This window comes from Homalodisca vitripennis, unplaced genomic scaffold, assembly GCF_021130785.1.
Source record: "Homalodisca vitripennis isolate AUS2020 unplaced genomic scaffold, UT_GWSS_2.1 ScUCBcl_2525;HRSCAF=7388, whole genome shotgun sequence".
NCBI classification, from domain to species: Eukaryota; Metazoa; Arthropoda; class Insecta; order Hemiptera; family Cicadellidae; genus Homalodisca; species Homalodisca vitripennis.
In genome coordinates this window covers 19617-39003 of record NW_025778640.1, presented here as the reverse complement: position 1 = coordinate 39003, position 19387 = coordinate 19617, and the positions used below count along the sequence as shown (strand labels likewise).

Genomic DNA, 19387 nt, shown 5'->3' with positions numbered 1-19387 from the left:
TTATTCAAAAGCTCTGCTTTAGATGTTATTTTTTACCTGTAATATGTTCTACTGAAAAATGTATACTTGGACGTATAAAAAGTTATATATATATATATATATACATGTAATTTTTTATATGTCTAAGTATACATTTTTCAGTAGAACATATTACAAGTAAAAAATAACATCTAAAACAGATCTTTTGAATAAATAATGATATAGATAAGATTATTTTCCCAAAGGAAAGCATATAAAATCGCACATTTTCCATGTTAGCAATTTTTTGAACACGGACCAAAATAAAAGAAATTTTGTTCATATTAAATTTTGCCCTGGTCCTAAAAGGGTTAATGTTTGTAAATAAAGTTACAAAAGATTATAGGTCTTTAGTATATTTCAATTTGCATCTTAACAAACAATGTTATTCATGTTAAATGTAAGTGAAGTGTCAAGTGTCATGATACATCACGACGTATGTGTGCCCTGGTTTGTCTGCATCATGTCTCTGTCATGATAGATCACGACGTATGTGTGCCCTGGTTTGTCTGCATCATGTCTCTGTCATGATAGATCACGACGTATGTGTGCCCTGGTTTGTCTGAATCATGTCTCTGTCATGATACATCACGACGTATGTGTGCCCTGGTTTGTATGCATCATGTCTCTGGTAATGTTTATAACAAACAATGTTATTCATGTTAAATGTAAGTGAAGTGTCAAGTGTCATGATACATCACGACGTATGTGTGCCCTGGTTTGTCTGCATCATGTCTCTGTCATGATACATCACGACGTATGTGTGCCCTGGTTTGTATGCATCATGTCTCTGCTAATGTTTATAACAAACAATGTTATTCATGTTAAATGTAAGTGAAGTGTCAAGTGTCATGATACATCACGACGTATGTGTGCCCTGGTTTGTAAGCATCATGTCTCTGGTAATGTTTATAACAAACAATGTTATTCATGTTAAATGTAAGTGAAGTGTCAAGTGTCATGATACATCACGACGTATGTGTGCCCTGGTTTGTAAGCATCATGTCTCTGGTAATGTTTATAACAAACAATGTTATTCATGTTAAATGTAAGTGAAGTGTCAAGTGTCATGATACATCACGACGTATGTGTGCCCTGGTTTGTATGCATCATGTCTCTGCTAATGTTTATAACAAACAATGTTATTCATGTTAAATGTAAGTGAAGTGTCAAGTGTCATGATACATCACGACGTATGTGTGCCCTGGTTTGTATGCATCATGTCTCTGGTAATGTTTATAACAAACAATGTTATTCATGTTAAATGTAAGTGAAGTGTCAAATGTCATGATACATCACGACGTATGTGTGCCCTGGTTTGTATGCATCATATCTCTGCTAATGTTTATAACAAACAATGTTATTCATGTTAAATGTAAGTGAAGTGTCAAGTGTCATGATACATCACGACGTATGTGTGCCCTGGTTTGTATGCATCATGTCTCTGCTAATGTTTATAACAAACAATGTTATTCATGTTAAATGTAAGTGAAGTGTCAAGTGTCATGATACATCACGACGTATGTGTGCCCTGGTTTGTATGCATCATGTCTCTGGTAATGTTTATAACAAACAATGTTATTCATGTTAAATGTAAGTGAAGTGTCAAGTGTCATGATACATCACGACGTATGTGTGCCCTGGTTTGAATGCATCATGTCTCTGGTAATGTTTATAACAAACAATGTTATTCATGTTAAATGTAAGTGAAGTGTCAAGTGTCATGATACATCACGACGTATGTGTGCCCTGGTTTGTATGCATCATGTCTCTGCTAATGTTTATAACAAACAATGTTATTCATGTTAAATGTAAGTGAAGTGTCAAGTGTCATGATACATCACGACGTATGTGTGCCCTGGTTTGTATGCATCATGTCTCTGGTAATGTTTATAACAAACAATGTTATTCATGTTAAATGTAAGTGAAGTGTCAAGTGTCATGATACATCACGACGTATGTGTGCCCTGGTTTGTATGCATCATGTCTCTGCTAATGTTTATAACAAACAATGTTATTCATGTTAAATGTAAGTGAAGTGTCAAGTGTCATGATACATCACGACGTATGTGTGCCCTGGTTTGTATGCATCATGTCTCTGGTAATGTTTATAACAAACAATGTTATTCATGTTAAATATAAGTGAAGTGTCAAGTGTCATGATACATCACGACGTATGTGTGCCCTGGTTTGAATGCATCATGTCTCTGGTAATGTTTATAACAAACAATGTTATTCATGTTAAATGTAAGTGAAGTGTCAAGTGTCATGATACATCACGACGTATGTGTGCCCTGGTTTGTCTGCATCATGTCTCTGCTAATGTTTATAACAAACAATGTTATTCATGTTAAATGTAAGTGAAGTGTCAAGTGTCATGATACATCACGACGTATGTGTGCCCTGGTTTGTCTTCATCATGTCTCTGTCATGATACATCACGACGTATGTGTGCCCTGGTTTGTCTGCATCATGTCTCTGCTAATGTTTATAAAAACCTCATCTGGAGCAGATCACATATCAGCTAAACTTGTAAAAGCATGTAAAAACGAACTGTTAAGACCACTCACCCTTATAACTAATAAATCTCTTTCACAAGGAATTTTCCCCAACCAATTAAAAATAGCTAAAGTTTACCCCAAAGTACAAAACCGGACCACATAATGACACAAACAGCTATCGACCTATTTCACTCATTTCTACTTTTTCAAAAATTTTAGAAAAAGTGGTCTTACACAGACTCCTAAACTACCTTGAGGAAAACAAACTTCTTACTTACCAACAACATGGATTCCTAAAGGGCAGATCAACATCCACAGCCTTAATACAATTCATAGAATACATTATAGATCAACTGGAAGAAGGCTGCACAGCAACCTGCCTCTTCCTAGACATCAGTAAGGCTTTTGATTGCCTAAATCACGAACAACTACTCCAAAAACTAGGAAACCTTGGTATAAGAGGAAAAGCTCAAAGCTGGTTCCGTAGCTACCTGACTGATAGAAAGATGTTTGTGGAAGTAAATTACACTGAAAACAACATACTACAGAAATGTCAATCAAAAACCACAGACACAAAAAGGGGCGTACCACAAGGATCGGTTCTGGGGCCAGTCTTGTTCCTCCTACTCACAAATGACATGCCCAACTGGCTAGGAGACATCTGTCATACCGTCATGTATGCAGACGACACAGCACTAACAATAGCAATACTCCAGAGAAACACAACTGCCACTTTCAATAAAACTAAACTATTCTGTACCAGAAATGACCTTGTCTTAAATAATAAAAAAACAGTTCAGATGACCTTCAGTAATCTACGCAGAGACCTTAACTTGACGCTCCCAGACCTAGAAATAAAAAACACCACCAGACACCTTGGTATCATAATTGATGATAAGCTGTCATGGAAGCCACAAATAGATCAACTGTGCAAAAAACTATCTGCAGGAAACTATGTTATACGTAGAATAAAACAAATAAGTGGCACAGACACGGCCAAGGTAGCTTACTTTGCTCTCTTCGAATCACACCTGAGATATGGCATTGCCACTTGGGGAGGAACATCCAAAACCAACCTTGAGAGAGTTCTGATCAACCAGAAGAGGGCAATTAGATGCCTCGCAGGTCTTAACTACCGTGACAGCTGCCGAGAACACTTCAAAAATTTTAAAATATTGACAGTCGTATCACTCTACATAAGAGAAGTAATCTTCCACACTGTAAAAACATCACAGCCAAGACACTCAGATCTGCACCAGCACAACACTAGACATGCCTCGGACTTCGCATTGCCCCCACACCATCTGAGCCTATACAAGAAGAAACCATCCTATAAAGGAGCCGCCTACTTCAACCACCTTCCAGAGCACTTAAAGAACCAACCACCTCACCGCTTCAAGAAACAACTGACTCTTTGGCTCCAAGAGAGACCTTTTTACACAGAAGAAGAATTTACAAACAGCTAAAAATTGTTACCTTATATAACTGACGCTATGTACTGTTCTCACAGAACATGTCAATAAAGTATATTGTCTATTGTCTAACAAACAATGTTATTCATGTTAAATGTAAGTGAAGTGTCAAGTGTCATGATACATCACGACGTATGTGTTCCCTGGTTTGGCTGCATCATGTCTCTTGCTAATGTTTATAACTTTCTTACCAAGTAAAATTGTTTTAATTTTATAATAGCAATGTATGGACTTATCTAGAATTATTGAATTTAACCAATCAATTTTTTAAATATTGTTTGTTAGCTGTTAATTTAACTATTGATTTTTGGTTCAAATGGATAAGAAAAGAAATAACTATTAACTAATTTCTTAAGCAGTTAAATTCCATTTACCTCTTATATTTATCGGTTCTGGTCTTTGTCCATGAAATGGAACCTATGTTTGAAACTGGCTCATCACTAATCTATAGTAATCCCTACTATCTAAAAAAGTTTTAGATCATTTTGGTTACACACTTTAACTGATAGGCTCAGATTATTTTTGTTTATTTGAAAATTCAAAAGTTATTGTTATGCTTATTTGTATTTGCTTTTACTTCAGCAAATATCCTGGGTTTAAAGTTTACTCGCCATTGTTAAACATTAAGAAAACAACAAAACTTTACGAGCAAGAAATATTCAAAACAATCCTGTTACACAGAAAGTGAACATGTCGGCAGTATATGGTCTGTTGTGTGCCAGATGGCATCGTCAGGTATCTCTGGCGTGACAATGGACGCGGTGCGCTACATCCAGCGCTCGTTACTGCTGGAACTGACCAATGCTGAAGCAGCCGCCATGTTCGCTCGCATGATCCAAAGTTCCCTCAAGTCATGGTTCACACAGTTCAACTTCTTCCTCCACAACCTTGCGCAGCTGCGCTTCACCGGTGACCACAACGATGGAGAACTACTCAGTTTCGTCCCTCGTACCTACTCGTGAGTAAAACAGATAGCTTTTTAATTCTTCATCAGTTACTAAAAATAAATGTACTTTACACAGTTACAAATTACAGCTGAGAAAAACAATCAAAAAGCAAAAAAAATAACGTGACAAACATATGCTTGGAATTTTGTTTTTTTTATTAATAGCAAATAAAAATTTATTTTCCCTGTCATCCATAATTTACCTAGAATTTGGTCTCTATTTAAAGAGTTAAAAAGCCCAATATGAAAAAATATTTAAATACTTCCAGGCTGTATTTGATTTTTCGTTATAATTTTGGTGCTGTGTTCATTCATGTGAACGTGAAATTTAACATAAAAATCTTTCAAAGAATCATAATTTCAAAAGTAAACAATACTTTTTTTACTTTTAGCTCCATATCAAATGCTTATAAGGCAATAAATCATGAACAATTTAACTCTGTTACCTGAACTAATATGAGTTATTTGTTACATACACTTAAAAAAAACTGATGTGACATATTAATAGATGTACTATTGTATTGATAGTATATCTCTTTTAATGTCTAGAATCAATTACATTTTATCTCCAAAGACAATTTAATAAGCCAAATTCAAAGTTATATAAACAAAAATAAAGTGAGAAGGGTTTGAACAACAATTTCTATACAATTTTCCACATTTTATGCTTATTCTTCCAGACCACTTTGAATTGTGCTTACACATACTTTTAGTTCTTGAACCCTTCCATATTACTTTATCGGTTCTTTATAGCTGATTGCTGGAGACACTTGTGTGGTGGGAAGGGTGAGCTCAGCTCCATCTCACCGTCTCATTTGATGACAATGAGAATACCTATTCACCTAGATTGCACTTGATTTTGTAGTCTAGGTGTCTAAACGATGCAAAGAGTTCGTTTTGAGCTACTTCATCACCAACTTTTTGTATCTCTTCCGACAGACATTGATTCTAGATTTCAGGAGTAATGTGTGAAAGTGAGATGTTGTTGTTGTGGACAGAATGGCTCAGGAAGGAAGATTGCAGAGTGTGGAGGTGTACGGGTACCAGAAACGGTACGACCCAGGCAAGTACTATGTGTACATCCTGAGAGTGCAGAGAGTGAGCCAGACCGACCCTAGCTACCTGTTCCGCTCGTACAAGGAGTTTGTGGAGTTTCAGCAGAAGCTGTGTATTCACTTTCCACTCGCAAAGTGTTACAGGTGACAGATAATATGTTCATAATGGTATAATACTTGTCAGAGAAGTAGTGATTTGTTTTAATTTATAGTAAGATTACAAAACAAGATATTTTTATATAATTGTCTTGCTGAAGTGTTTAATATTGTATTAAATGAATAAATGATTTATTTCCATATAAATAAGGTAAATATAAAATACATGTAATAAATGGAAATAATGTTGGCCTGTTACTAGTATATGGCCAACATGAGTTCAGTATTTTTTACAAAACATTATAAAGCTAGAGCACGCCTGCATTACTATAAATACAATTTATCACAAATCAAAATAAAAATCCGCAACATCTGTTGCAAACAACTGTGCTAAATTAACCAATTCATTGTTTACAATTTTACATTAAATGCAAGATTTACCATTTAGATTGAGATAGGCTAAGGCTAATAAACGTAAATAATTTTGCAGATATACATGGAATTTACTTGCAAAGATCAACTACTTACTTTTTATATATATTCAGTTTCATACAAGTTAATATTTCCTTCATTGTGTGTGACACACATAAGAACAAACAGCACAAATTAAGAAACAACAATGATAGCTTATGACATTAACTCTCTAAGTGGCAAGCGACGTCTGAGACATTCTATTTACGCCGCCGTGACGTGGCAAGTGACGTCTTAGAAGTCGCTTCACATTGCCGCTTATTGCTAGGCAACCGATAATTATTTTTACGCCTAGTTTGCACAGTTGCGTTCACTACTAAATTTCAAATACATTTCATATAGTATCATCAACATCACGATGAAATAATCAATGGTACTAACTGAAATAATCCTAAGTTTTCTCCCGCGGTTATTTTTACAGACAATTATTACACAAAACTTCCATTGGCCCGTGAGTTGCTAAGTAAAAACACTTTTATAACAGGAACAATTAATAAAAACTCCAAAGAACTTGCTAAAAGTATTGTTAGTGCTAATTTAGGGGTACAAGAGAGCATTTATTACAGGCAGGATGACATTCTTTTGGTAAAATACAAACAAAAAAAAACAAGAAAACCTGTTATACTGTTGACAACTGGCTGTCACGCAGAAGATGAATTGGTTACGAGCAAATGTTTATTGGTGTCCAGGGTGTAACTGTGGTATTCACCCTCTTTGTTACCCTAAACTCCAGCACTTTTATAGGCCTTACACAACAGGGAGGAAAAGGCAAGCAACTTCTAGCGATTCTGACTAGAAAAAGTGTTTTTTCTAGATTCAGTTTTTCCCATATAACTTTTTCAGTGTTGTAAATAGAAAAAATATTATTGAAGGTTTTTTGTTTAGAATTAAATTGTGATTAAAGGTTGCATTTAACATAATCTCCTAGGAATGACATTTTTAAAGTTACTGAACTTAAAAATGAAAAGTTTGGTGGAGAAAAAAACCTTTTTTCGAACATTTGTGTGGATATCATAAAAAAAAGGTTAAGGTATGTAAAAAACTAACTATACTATGTTATTCTGTAGTTTATTACGAAAAGATTGATATATAACAAGCATTGCTCATATTAGAATTTGCATTTTATTTTTAAATTATAAGATAGTCCTCCTTGACTCTGAAAAATAGCCCGCCATTCCAGCAATATATTACCGCCACTTAGAGGGTTAAGAGGTATACAATATTTATCTAACTTAAGACTGAATTCAAAAAATCAATTTCGGCGTTTTGTAATAGCCAAGATTGCAATTGATTGCAGCAACCTTTTAAATTGGTACACATTTTTATATTATTTGGTAACTGGTTAAAATACTTAGGGCCATTGTACCCATAAGCCTGTCTAAAAATAATTTTGTTAACTTTTGGGATTCTAAAAAAATTTTTATGTAAATTTCGAGTTTTATAAAAAAGAGTATTAGTGCCTTGGTTTCCACTTCTGATATAGAACAATCTCAGAACTTTAAATATATATAGATGTTGGATCGGTAATATTTTTAATTCAGAATCTGGCTAGTTGAATGTGCTTTCCAATTAAGGTATTTTCTAATGATTGTTGCTTAAAATTGCACAATTTCATTTACAAAGTGAAGATTACAGCTTTGACCAATAATAAGTGAGGTTCACCAATCATACTAAGTACTCAGGTGACACAGTAATGAGAACTTTGTTACAATAACCGACATAACTAAGATTGTTGTTGGTGGCCAGCCTGCAGAGCACGTCACTACATGTAGGTCGATCCAACATCAAGCAGGTGGCGGAGAAACGTCGGGTAGACATCAAGCGGTTCCTTACGTCACTGTTCAAGATGGCGGATGAGATCTGTCATAGTGACCTTGTATACACCTTCTTCCACCCCTTGCTGCGGGACCAGCAGGAGGCCAGTATCCACGAGGCCAAACTCAAGGGTGAGTGTACGAGTGTTAGCAGTTAGTTATCACTGTTCAAGATGGCGGATGTGATCTGTCATACTGACCTTGTATACTCCTCCTTCCACCCCTTGCTGCTGGACCAGCAGGAGGCCAATATCCACGAGGCCAAACTCAAGGGTGAGTGTACGAGTGTTAGCAGTTAGTTATCACTGTTCAAGATGGCGGATGTGATCTGTCATACTGACCTTGTATACTCCTCCTTCCACCCCTTGCTGCGGGACCAGCAGGAGGCCAGTATCCACGAGGCCAAACTCAAGGGTGAGTGTACGAGTGTTAGCAGTTAGTTATCACTGTTCAAGATGGCGGATGTGATCTGTCATACTGACCTTGTATACTCCTCCTTCCACCCCTTGCTGCGGGACCAGCAGGAGGCCAGTATCCACGAGGCCAAACTCAAGGGTGAGTGTACGAGTGTTAGCAGTTAGTTATCACTGTTCAAGATGGCGGATGTGATCTGTCATACTGACCTTGTATACTCCTCCTTCCACCCCTTGCTGCGGGACCAGCAGGAGGCCAGTATCCACAGTAATGTCTGTGCTCATGTGTTCAAGATGGGTTAGATTGGGAAATAGAATGTCCAAATGGAGCTCTTGTAAAGGATATCAAGTCCATTGACAAAAATAAATGTTTCTTTCTAAACTTACATTCTGTGTACGTGGATTGAACAGTTATTGTAACATTGTTCTGGAAGAAATCGACTGTGCTAAATAAAGGATTTCTGCCATATCAAAAAGAAACTGTTTGAATCACATCAAAATTCAACAAAAGGGAGACTTGAAGTGCTTTCAGGGAGCTCAGATTGTTAACTCTGCCCAGCTTGTATATTTTAGAGGTTTCATTTTACTGTTGATTTAACTGATAAGAAGGGTTAAGAATTGATTCCTTTTGATTTAGTGTTTACTAAGTTAACTTTTTAAAATTATAAAAATATAATGAACTGAGCTATTAACTTCTAGAGTATTTTTTATCCAATCATAAATATAGAAGCTTTGTCTATGTCTTTCTTCTTTTTTTTACTTTTTAGTACCAAAACCACTTTTTACAAAGAACTAGACATGAAGAATGATGACATTACATTTGCCTCCACATTGACTGTAACAGTTGAGTATAGATTGTAATGAATGTTTGTTTGTATTGTTTTGGAAGAATAGAAGAGAAGTGTAAAATTAATTGTATAGTAAATCTCATTTATTATAATAAGATGGTTTGATTTTTTACAGAACGCAAGAAGGAGCGGGCAATAAACAGTGAGTCATGGAGATTACGAGGAGAACTGAGGCTGTCTGTACACTACCAGCGAGGCATCCTAATGGTAACTAATACATTCAGGTACCACTGGGCACATCACTAACCACAAATGTTGAGATTCTGGGGTTCATGGGCAATAAACAGTGAGTCATGGAGATTACGAGGAGAACTGAGGCTGTCTGTACACTACCAGCGAGGCAGCCTAATGGTAACTAATACATTCAGGTACCACTGGGCACATCACTAACCACAAACGTTGAGATTCTAGGGTTCATGGGCAATAAACAGTGAGTCATGGAGATTACGAGGAGAACTGAGGCTGTCTGTACACTACCAGCGAGGCATCCTAATGGTAACTAATACATTCAGGTACCACTGGGCACATCACTAACCACAAACGTTGAGATTCTGGGGTTCATGGGCAATAAACAGTGAGTCATGGAGATTACGAGGAGAACTGAGGCTGTCTGTACACTACCAGCGAGGCATCCTAATGGTAACTAATACATTCAGGTACCACTGGGCACATCACTAACCACAAACGTTGAGATTCTGGGGTTCATGGGCAATAAACAGTGAGTCATGGAGATTACGAGGAGAACTGAGGCTGTCTGTACACTACCAGCGAGGCATCCTAATGGTAACTAATACATTCAGGTACCACTGGGCACATCACTAACCACAAACGTTGAGATTCTGGGGTTCATGGGCAATAAACAGTGAGTCATGGAGATTACGAGGAGAACTGAGGCTGTCTGTACACTACCAGCGAGGCATCCTAATGGTAACTAATACATTCAGGTACCACTGGGCACAGCAAAAACCACAAACGTTGAGATTCTGGGGTTCATGGGCAATAAACAGTGAGTCATGGAGATTACGAGGAGAACTGAGGCTGTCTGTACACTACCAGCGAGGCATCCTAATGGTAACTAATACATTCAGGTACCACTGGGCACAGCAAAAACCACAAATGTTGAGATTCTGGGGTTCATGGGCAATAAACAGTGAGTCATGGAGATTACGAGGAGAACTGAGGCTGTCTGTACACTACCAGCGAGGCATCCTAATGGTAACTAATACATTCAGGTACCACTGGGCACAGCAAAAACCACAAACGTTGAGATTCTGGGGTTCATGGGCAATTCGATAAGTCTAGTCTACTGTGGAAGACGACTGTTGGAGTTGGTGGGGTTTGTTCCCTTACCTCGGAGGTTCTTGTTAACCTCAACAAGGGTGTGCCACCCCCTGCCTACTTTGACTGGAGAGGCTGGTTCAGAGCTGGCCTCCCCTTCTTCCGGGACGACTTTGAGATGTAGTGCCCTAATTCTTCCTCATGGATTTCGATAGGAGGAGGCCCCTACTCCCTACCCTTACCCATCCTGAATATCCTATCACTACGGAAGCAGCGAAAAGGTTCTTACAGGACTAAGTGCAATTTATAAGCTTCTTGTCCTAAGAGAACAAAAAAAAAAAATAAATAAATTCAGGTCCATTACCACGCTGAGTTATCAAATATGCTGGTTTATTGGATATGTACCTGAGAAAAAATTTAGACACAATAAATAAACAAACAACACGTTTTAATTATTCAAATGTAACCTTTAGGTAGTCCTCATTATATCTGGATCTATGAGAACTATTCTTTTAAACGGTGTATGTCCAGCGCTTGGTAGCCTACGCAGCACGACGATTGGGCGGAACACGGTCAAGGTCGAGGGCAAGTTCATCGTAGCTTGAAGACACGTTGACTTTAGGACCCATGTCGCTAGTTAACCACAATCCAATCACTTACAAGCTTTATAGGGTAATATAACTTATTAAAATGTCATTACTGTACCCAAAACCTAAATAGCAGACTGAAAGAATGACAACTAAGTGTGAACGTATAACAACATGACACAACGGCAACCGGTTACTCGAGTCTAACCCCTTCTCCATGCCCACCTAAACCGGACTACCAAGCGTGTCCAACTATAGGATTAATGGAATTTTACTGTACTAAAATTTTATTGTAAATTAAATTCCTGTGTTATTTGTTACTAAGGCATAAGAGTATAACCTATTCTAAAATGTATTAAATGTCCGTTATGAAGTGTGACGGTATGATGTAGGTGATGGTTCACCATGCACGGGAACTGCCGGCGGTGCCGAACGGACAAGAGCCTTCCACGTACGTCAAGGTGTACCTGCTGCCTGACCCCCACAAGCAGACTAAGCGGAAGACCAAGGTGGTGCGACGCAGCTGTCATCCCTCCTTCATGGAGATGGTCAGTACCGTTAGTAATAACGAACTTACCTTCAAATGTAAAGGACATTATTGTGACAGTTTAAAAAAACGGAATTTTGGTTATTATTAGTGTTGGACCAATTTCAAACAAAATTCGACTTAGTGTTATTTGTTACTAAGAAATAAGAGTATACTATAGCCCAATTCTAAAAAAGATTGTTCACCATTTTTATTAGGGATGGGCCAGTACAAGAAACTTAACTCCGATACCTATTCCAAAAGTTTGTCTCGATTCTCAATTCGGTAACGAGTATTCTATAAATAACAATGGCTAAGACTTATACTACGCATTAGTCGTTACTAACTTCATGCCACTTTTACACTTTCTACACCATTCGTACACTTGCTGTAAGGAGAAACATAAAGCACAATCACTCACTGCTGTGACACGGTGATGTTGACAGCAATAGCACTTCTACTTATGAAATCTATTTAACGACTTTGCACAACTGTACAGCACATTTAATGTACTCATTTGTTACAGTCTAGTAACTTGGTCAAGAAATCTGTGCTAACTTAAGGGTTATTAACATGACACCTTTGGATTTGGTCTTAAATTCTTGATTTTTTTTATACTTTGGAATACTGTATCATTTGAACGTTTTGATTGGGGTACTCTTTATATGGAAGACATCCTCAGAATTGTTAATACAGCAAGAATTAGGTTCTATTTCAACTAAATAAAACCTGATTTTCTAAATCTCCTGTTTTCTGTTTACTATCACTCAAAAATATACTTTTATGCTGAATGGAGTTGCATATGAACAACACTTGACAAACTCAGACCGGTAATTTGTTCAGCTGGAGTACCGGATGCCACTGGAAATAGTCCAGCACAGGATTCTTCAAGCGACGGTTTGGAACCACGACCCTCTCCAGGAGAATGAGTTCTTAGGTGGCATTTCCCTGCCCCTGGAGTCACTGGACCTCAGCCAGGAGACGTTGCAGTGGTACTCCTTGGGCAATGTACACAGGTAGTCCAGACGACAGTCGTGTGTGGTACATTTGGCTTACACAGAACATTATGCAACTGTTTGGGCAATGATTTTGCTAACTTGTGCATTTGACGAAATAAGTAATGATTCAATAACATAAAGTAAGCTTGAATTTACTGATAAGTCTTATATAAGACTTAAGTTGTATGAATTAACAAAATCCTGAGTTACACCAAATATTCTTTAAAAGCCCGAGAATCCAGCATGTTGGTGTGGCTCAGTCTACAGAAGTATCTCACCACAATAACCATTCACCGATCTTTAACATGAAAACAAGTTTGTAAGTGCAAGTTTGAATCATGTGCAACCGTTGTGTTGGGTATTCTTATTGAGCAGCCAGATAACTGTTTTGACATAGGTAAGTTTCCGCACAAATTTTAATTTTATTTATATTTATCGCACATATTCAAATATTACAATAAATTATTGCTTAACAAAGTAATGGACTCGCTTGTGTTATCTAGTAAAGATGCTTGTATATAGTGGATAAATGACCTGGTACTGTATAGGATCAAACCATTTTATTCCTTTTTTATATTAATACCAGTTTTTTGAATATAATTTTAGATGTATTGTCAGAAGTTAAAATGCATTCTAATATATTTGGTTGAAAATTATTCACTTAGCAATTATTGTTTAGCCATTTTATAAATTCTCTGTGATATATTTTGTTGTGTAGTTTTAACAATATGTACTTTAAAGAGCAAGTAACAATTAAAAAGGTTTATGGTGGAGAAAGATTAATATGTTATATATATATATGTATATATATATATAAAAACATGATCATTATTTGACAATATTGATTTCAATAACTACACAATTATATAGTTTAACAAGACTGTTGAACATCATCAAACATGACATCTTCACATTAATCTATGCCTAAAATTGTTACATTAGTCTGTGAATGAATATATTTATGTTTAGCAATAAAATCTAAGAAGTAATTCTACATTAAATATGGATACAATTTAAATGTTTGCTCTGTTATGGAAATTTAATTTAGTATATATTGATTATACACTTGTGCAATTAGAAAACTAATATGTTTACTTGGCGTAAGTATTTGTATCATTTACTCTTTCATTTTACATTTAACCTATTAAGGAGTAATCACGTCATTTTTGTTTCTGTCAATATCTGATTTATGATTTTCATCAATTGATTCTCTGTAACACGATAGTTCACATCCATGTCTGTAGCCTCTGTAACACGGTAGTTCACGTCCATGTCCGTAGCCTCTGTAACACTGTAGTTCACGTCCATGTCCGTAGCCTCTGTAACACGATAGTTCACATCCATGTCCGTAGTCTCTGTAACACGATAGTTCACATCCATGTCCGTAGTCTCTGTAACACGGTAGTTCACATCCATGTCCGTAGCCTCTGTAACACGGTAGTTCACATCCATGTCCGTAGCCTCTGTAACACGATAGTTCACATCCATGTCCATAGCCTCTGTAACACGATAGTTCACATCCATGTCCGTAGCCTCTGTAACACGGTAGTTCACATCCATGTCTGTAGTCTCTGTAACACGGTAGTTCACATCCATGTCCGTAGCCTCTGTAACACGGTAGTTCACATCCATGTCCGTAGCCTCTGTAACACGGTAGTTCACATCCATGTTCGTAGCCTCTGTAACACGATAGTTCGTATCCATGTTCGTATTCTCTGTAACACGGTAGTTCACGTCCATGTTCATAGCCTCTGTAACACGGTAGTTCACATCCATGTTCGTAGCCTCTGTAACACGATAGTTCGTATCCATGTTCGTATTCTCTGTAACACGGTAGTTCACATCCATGTTCGTAGCCTCTGTAACACGATAGTTCGTATCCATGTTCGTATTCTCTGTAACACGATAGTTCACAGCCATGTCCGTATCCTCTGTTAGCCTCTGTAACACGATAGTTCACATCCATGTCCGTAACCTCTGTATCACGGTAGTTCACGCCTATGTCCGTAGCCTCTGTAACAAAGTATTTCACATCCATGTCCGTACCCTCTGTAACACGATAGTTCACGTTCATGTCCGTAGTCTCTGTAACACGGTAGTTCACATCCATGTCCGTAGTCTCTGTAACACGATAGTTCACATCCATGTCCGTAGTCTCTGTAACACGGTAGTTCACATCCATGTCCGTAGCCTCTGTAACACGATAGTTCACATCCATGTCCGTAGCCTCTGTAACACGGTAGTTCACATCCATGTCCGTAGCCTCTGTAACACGGTAGTTCACATCCATGTCCGTAGCCTCTGTAACACGATAGTTCACAGCCATGTCCGTATCCTCTGTTAGCCTCTGTAACATGATAGTTCACATCCATGTCCGTAACCTCTGTATCACGGTAGTTCACGCCTATGTCCGTAGCCTCTGTAACTAAGTATTTCACATCCATGTCCGTACCCTCTGTAACACGATAGTTCACGTTCATGTCCATAGCCTTTGTAGCACTTTAGTTCAAATTTGGATCTGCTTCACTTTAACCTTCTATTTCTCTTGACGAATCTCCTCACTCCTCAGTAATATGTCTGTGATATCAGCTATAGTAAACAATCGTGTTGATCACAACATAGATGTGATACACAACAGATGCTACAATAAAACAATAGTAAATGATTGTTGTAAGAATAAAAATGAAACATCAAAATCATCCACTGCCAGTTATATTGCTCTCTTTAAACATCTTGACGTGATTACTCCTCTAGCATACACTGTGTGAACATCTGAAGACGTAGTTTCTAATAAGCGTACAAATGTTTAATACTGAATAGGTAAATAAATGGTCATACTTAGGCTAGCGTCACATTAACACGTGATAGTCAGTGTGTTCAGCATGCAATGACACAGTTTTGAAAATTGTCACCGTTTAATACAATGAGGTCAGTCTCATGTTCAATATAGAAATATTTATAATTGAAACTAGCTGTTTCCCGCGGCTTCGCACGCTTTTCGTAAGCGTTACCCGTGTATGTGCACTTCTGGCTCAAGTAAATTATATTTCCAACGCCGATGTATAGTTTGCTTTGTTGCCACGATCAAGAAAATCTGTATATGTTTATAGCCATTGTACATGTACATGTGTATTATTATAAAGTGGTCTAACACTCAAGCTTTAAGTTCAACCAAACATTTATCTTCAAGACAAATATACATCATAACTTAGTGCCTTCAAATAGTGTTTGGCTATTAAATATTCGTAACTGTCTCGTAATTGCAGTTTATAATGTGCAGGCGCTTTGAAAACTATTATCATTGGTAACGCCACCTGGAGGCGAGTTACATCAATAGACATAGCATAGAAACCTTCTTCGTGGAAAAATACATATACATACAAATTTTCGTAATGATCGGTCAAATAGTTTACGATTCCATAAAGGACAAACACACAAAAATTCATTTATATATATATATATATATAGATTATTTCACATTCTTTATAGTTTTTAATTAGAAGTTACAAGTCTACTATTTTATAATGGAACGTTACATTTGCTTAACTTAAGGTGACTGCTAGCTGATCTCTTCTGGTATAAATCTTTTAACTTTGAAGCACTGGCCTTGAGTAAGACGCACACACATTATTAATCATGTGAGCACCAAGTTATATCTAAAATGTAAAAAATAAAACTTAATTAATTGAAGGGAGACAACTGAGGAAGATGTGTAGAGCCAGAAACACGTGCGTTTGCCAACATTTAAGTTGTTGTGGTGCCCAACGCTTTCTGCAGCAAAAATACATGTAATTGTAATGTGACACTAGCCTTAGTCGATTTATCGGTTTAAGGTGCAATCAATAACTAATTAAATAGTTGAGAACAGGGCGAAAGTAAAAGATCTGTTGTTGATATGTCTGTTTAATCTTAGCAACTTCTGTTTTGGGTTGTTTTGAACCAATAGATTTGATTGAAAATCAATGTTTTATGCCAGAATTTGGAAAATTGGTTACTATAAAAATAATATCAGCTGACTAAAATATTGTAACTCTATTGGTGCACTGTTGTAAGCTTTGTAATATTTAATAAGAAATATTATTATCACAATCACATTGCTGAGCAATAAAGTATTCACAAAAAGAAAGCCTGCCAAAGCGGAATGATCCCTGTACAAACTGACCAGGCAATAATGCAAGGATGTTGTCCTGCCTTGATGACATTGTAAGAGCCCTAGTTAGAATATATCAAGTTTAATGTTGGGATTGGCAGTATACTCAGTAAGTTCCAAGTGGAAACCAGATGTACAATTTTAACATTAGTTCAATGTTGAATAATTCCTCATATTTATAACACAAAATGATGAGTTAACATCTGAAATTAATTAATTAAAAATCTAATTTTGAAATAAAATTGTCTAATCTTTTTCTCCTAAATTAAATTAGATTCGTGGTTAGTAATGTCAAAATTACATATTACAAAATTTTAAAATCAGGATAATTTTAACAAATGACAAATGATTTTGGGTTTTAATTAAATGTTGATATACCTTACTTTCATTTATGACTTTGTTTTAATGCACACAAATTCTCAATTCAAGATAAAAGAATGTATTACATCTTATAAATATATTAGAATTAAAATTTTGATTTATGTATTAATTAAAAATCGTTATCTTTAGATCTAAAGCATCATAGTAGTGGAGGTAGTGTCACTATCTTTGTGCAGCCCTGGATCCAAGTGTAAATGTTATCTGATTATCTTTGTTGTTCGTTGTTGACATCCAATTCAGTGTGTTAAATTATTCCATTGCAAATCTCCAAACTAAATTATAATTGTCTGTGTTTTTGGGCAAGATACTCCAATCATGACATGACATTGGCTAAAAACCTTGTGGAGTATAATGTTGTGAGGACACAAGTGGCCAACCTTCTATCGTGGATCAACTTGTTATAAAAATGAATAATAAGATCAAAGAAAATATCTGTTAGTTCATGCTTTCAGAATGATCAGACTTGCTAGTTCATGCTTGCATCAGATGGCATGGATATTTTTATACAAAACTGTTCCATATTTTGCAGTAGAATTCTTGAGAAACCTTTTTTTTTTTGATTTGGCAAGTACCTTATTGAAGAATATGGATATAAAGTAACAAAGAATCATAGCTTTAGGTAGTACATATAATAAATAAATCCTCTTTATATTTTTTATCGGTGTATTTTTTACAACCATTAACTGATTACTTTGCACTAAATAGCAAAAATGTTGTTTTGATCAAAATTAGCGTCTTACAATATCAGCAATAAGTTTTTACATCCTAAATTACATTTAGGTGTTGTAAATAATGTGTCAATAGGTGAATGTAAAATGGAAAACTTCTGAGATAAGCTAGTGGAGTCAGTATAATAATCTTGTTCATGTTAATGTACTCTGTGACCTACTCGTACATGTGACGTTGTCAAACAAGCTATTCCATTAGGGAATTTTGTGAGCCGAGTCAAAATCAAGTTGCTCCAGTAGCAGCATAAAATCGCCTAAAACTGTAATGGAAATAGTAGTCAATATTGAAATAAATAATTTTTGTCTTATCAATTCCAAGAATGCCTTACAATTATTGTCATTTTTGAACTATCGTATTTCACTATATTCTAATGCATGATGGTTATTCAGGAAGTTTTATTTTACACCATTTTAATAAATGGCTTGATCATTTAAATATATACTGGTATATATTTTTATATTATTTGAATTTTAGTTACAAGTTTACACTTTTAATTATGTTAATAGCAAAATATACAATTTATTAAAGATATTTATGTTGGCAGCTTGTATCCGCATTATTAAATTTTTATTTATTTATATTACAATAAATTTTATGTACCTTAGAACATTATGATTAGCTTATACTGTATAATCATGTAATGTATTTATGAAGCATTAATGTTATGTTCAATACAAAATATTTTAGTCAATTATTGTATAAAATGCTTTCTCTTTATTTTATTCCATGCAAAACTAATATTTTTGTGTCATTTATTGATATATTAGTTAGTGCAGTATATTTTTTTATAAAATCTGTAAAAACCTATGTAAATAACTTTTGAATACTTTCCTAGTAAATATTTTTAAATTTTACACGTCTTCTTTTCTTTAGCCTTGTTGTTCTGCAATCTAACCTTGTGAGTACAACATCATCGTCGAGTCGAGCAGGGTTGTCCATGGAGTTATTTTTCATATTTTTAAATAAACAAAGTATTGTTGGAAAGTGTGTAATACTCCTCCTCTCGTTCTTGTTAAAAAATAATCCAGGACAATTTTCCTTGAGATCATTTCCAAATTTAACCAGAAAATTATCATCAGTATTTTGTAAATTTTAAATATTTTT

The 19387-nt window shown here is 35.9% G+C and overlaps 1 protein-coding gene across 2 annotated transcripts in view; it reads left to right on the top strand.

Annotated features, from left to right (window-relative positions):
* LOC124372098 (phosphatidylinositol 4-phosphate 3-kinase C2 domain-containing subunit alpha-like) overlaps window positions 1-13679 on the top strand; it is a 36695-nt gene extending 23016 nt beyond the window's left edge. For both annotated transcript variants that reach the window (XM_046830463.1, XM_046830464.1), the window contains exons 3-8: window positions 4714-4949; window positions 5936-6136; window positions 8306-8505; window positions 9750-9841; window positions 11892-12047; window positions 12869-13679. In XM_046830463.1, the coding sequence (XP_046686419.1) occupies window positions 4714-4949; window positions 5936-6136; window positions 8306-8505; window positions 9750-9841; window positions 11892-12047; window positions 12869-13045 (1062 nt within the window). In that variant the 3' untranslated portion in view covers window positions 13046-13679. The remainder of the gene's footprint in view (window positions 1-4713; window positions 4950-5935; window positions 6137-8305; window positions 8506-9749; window positions 9842-11891; window positions 12048-12868) is intronic.
* Window positions 13680-19387: the final 5708 nt, after the last annotated feature.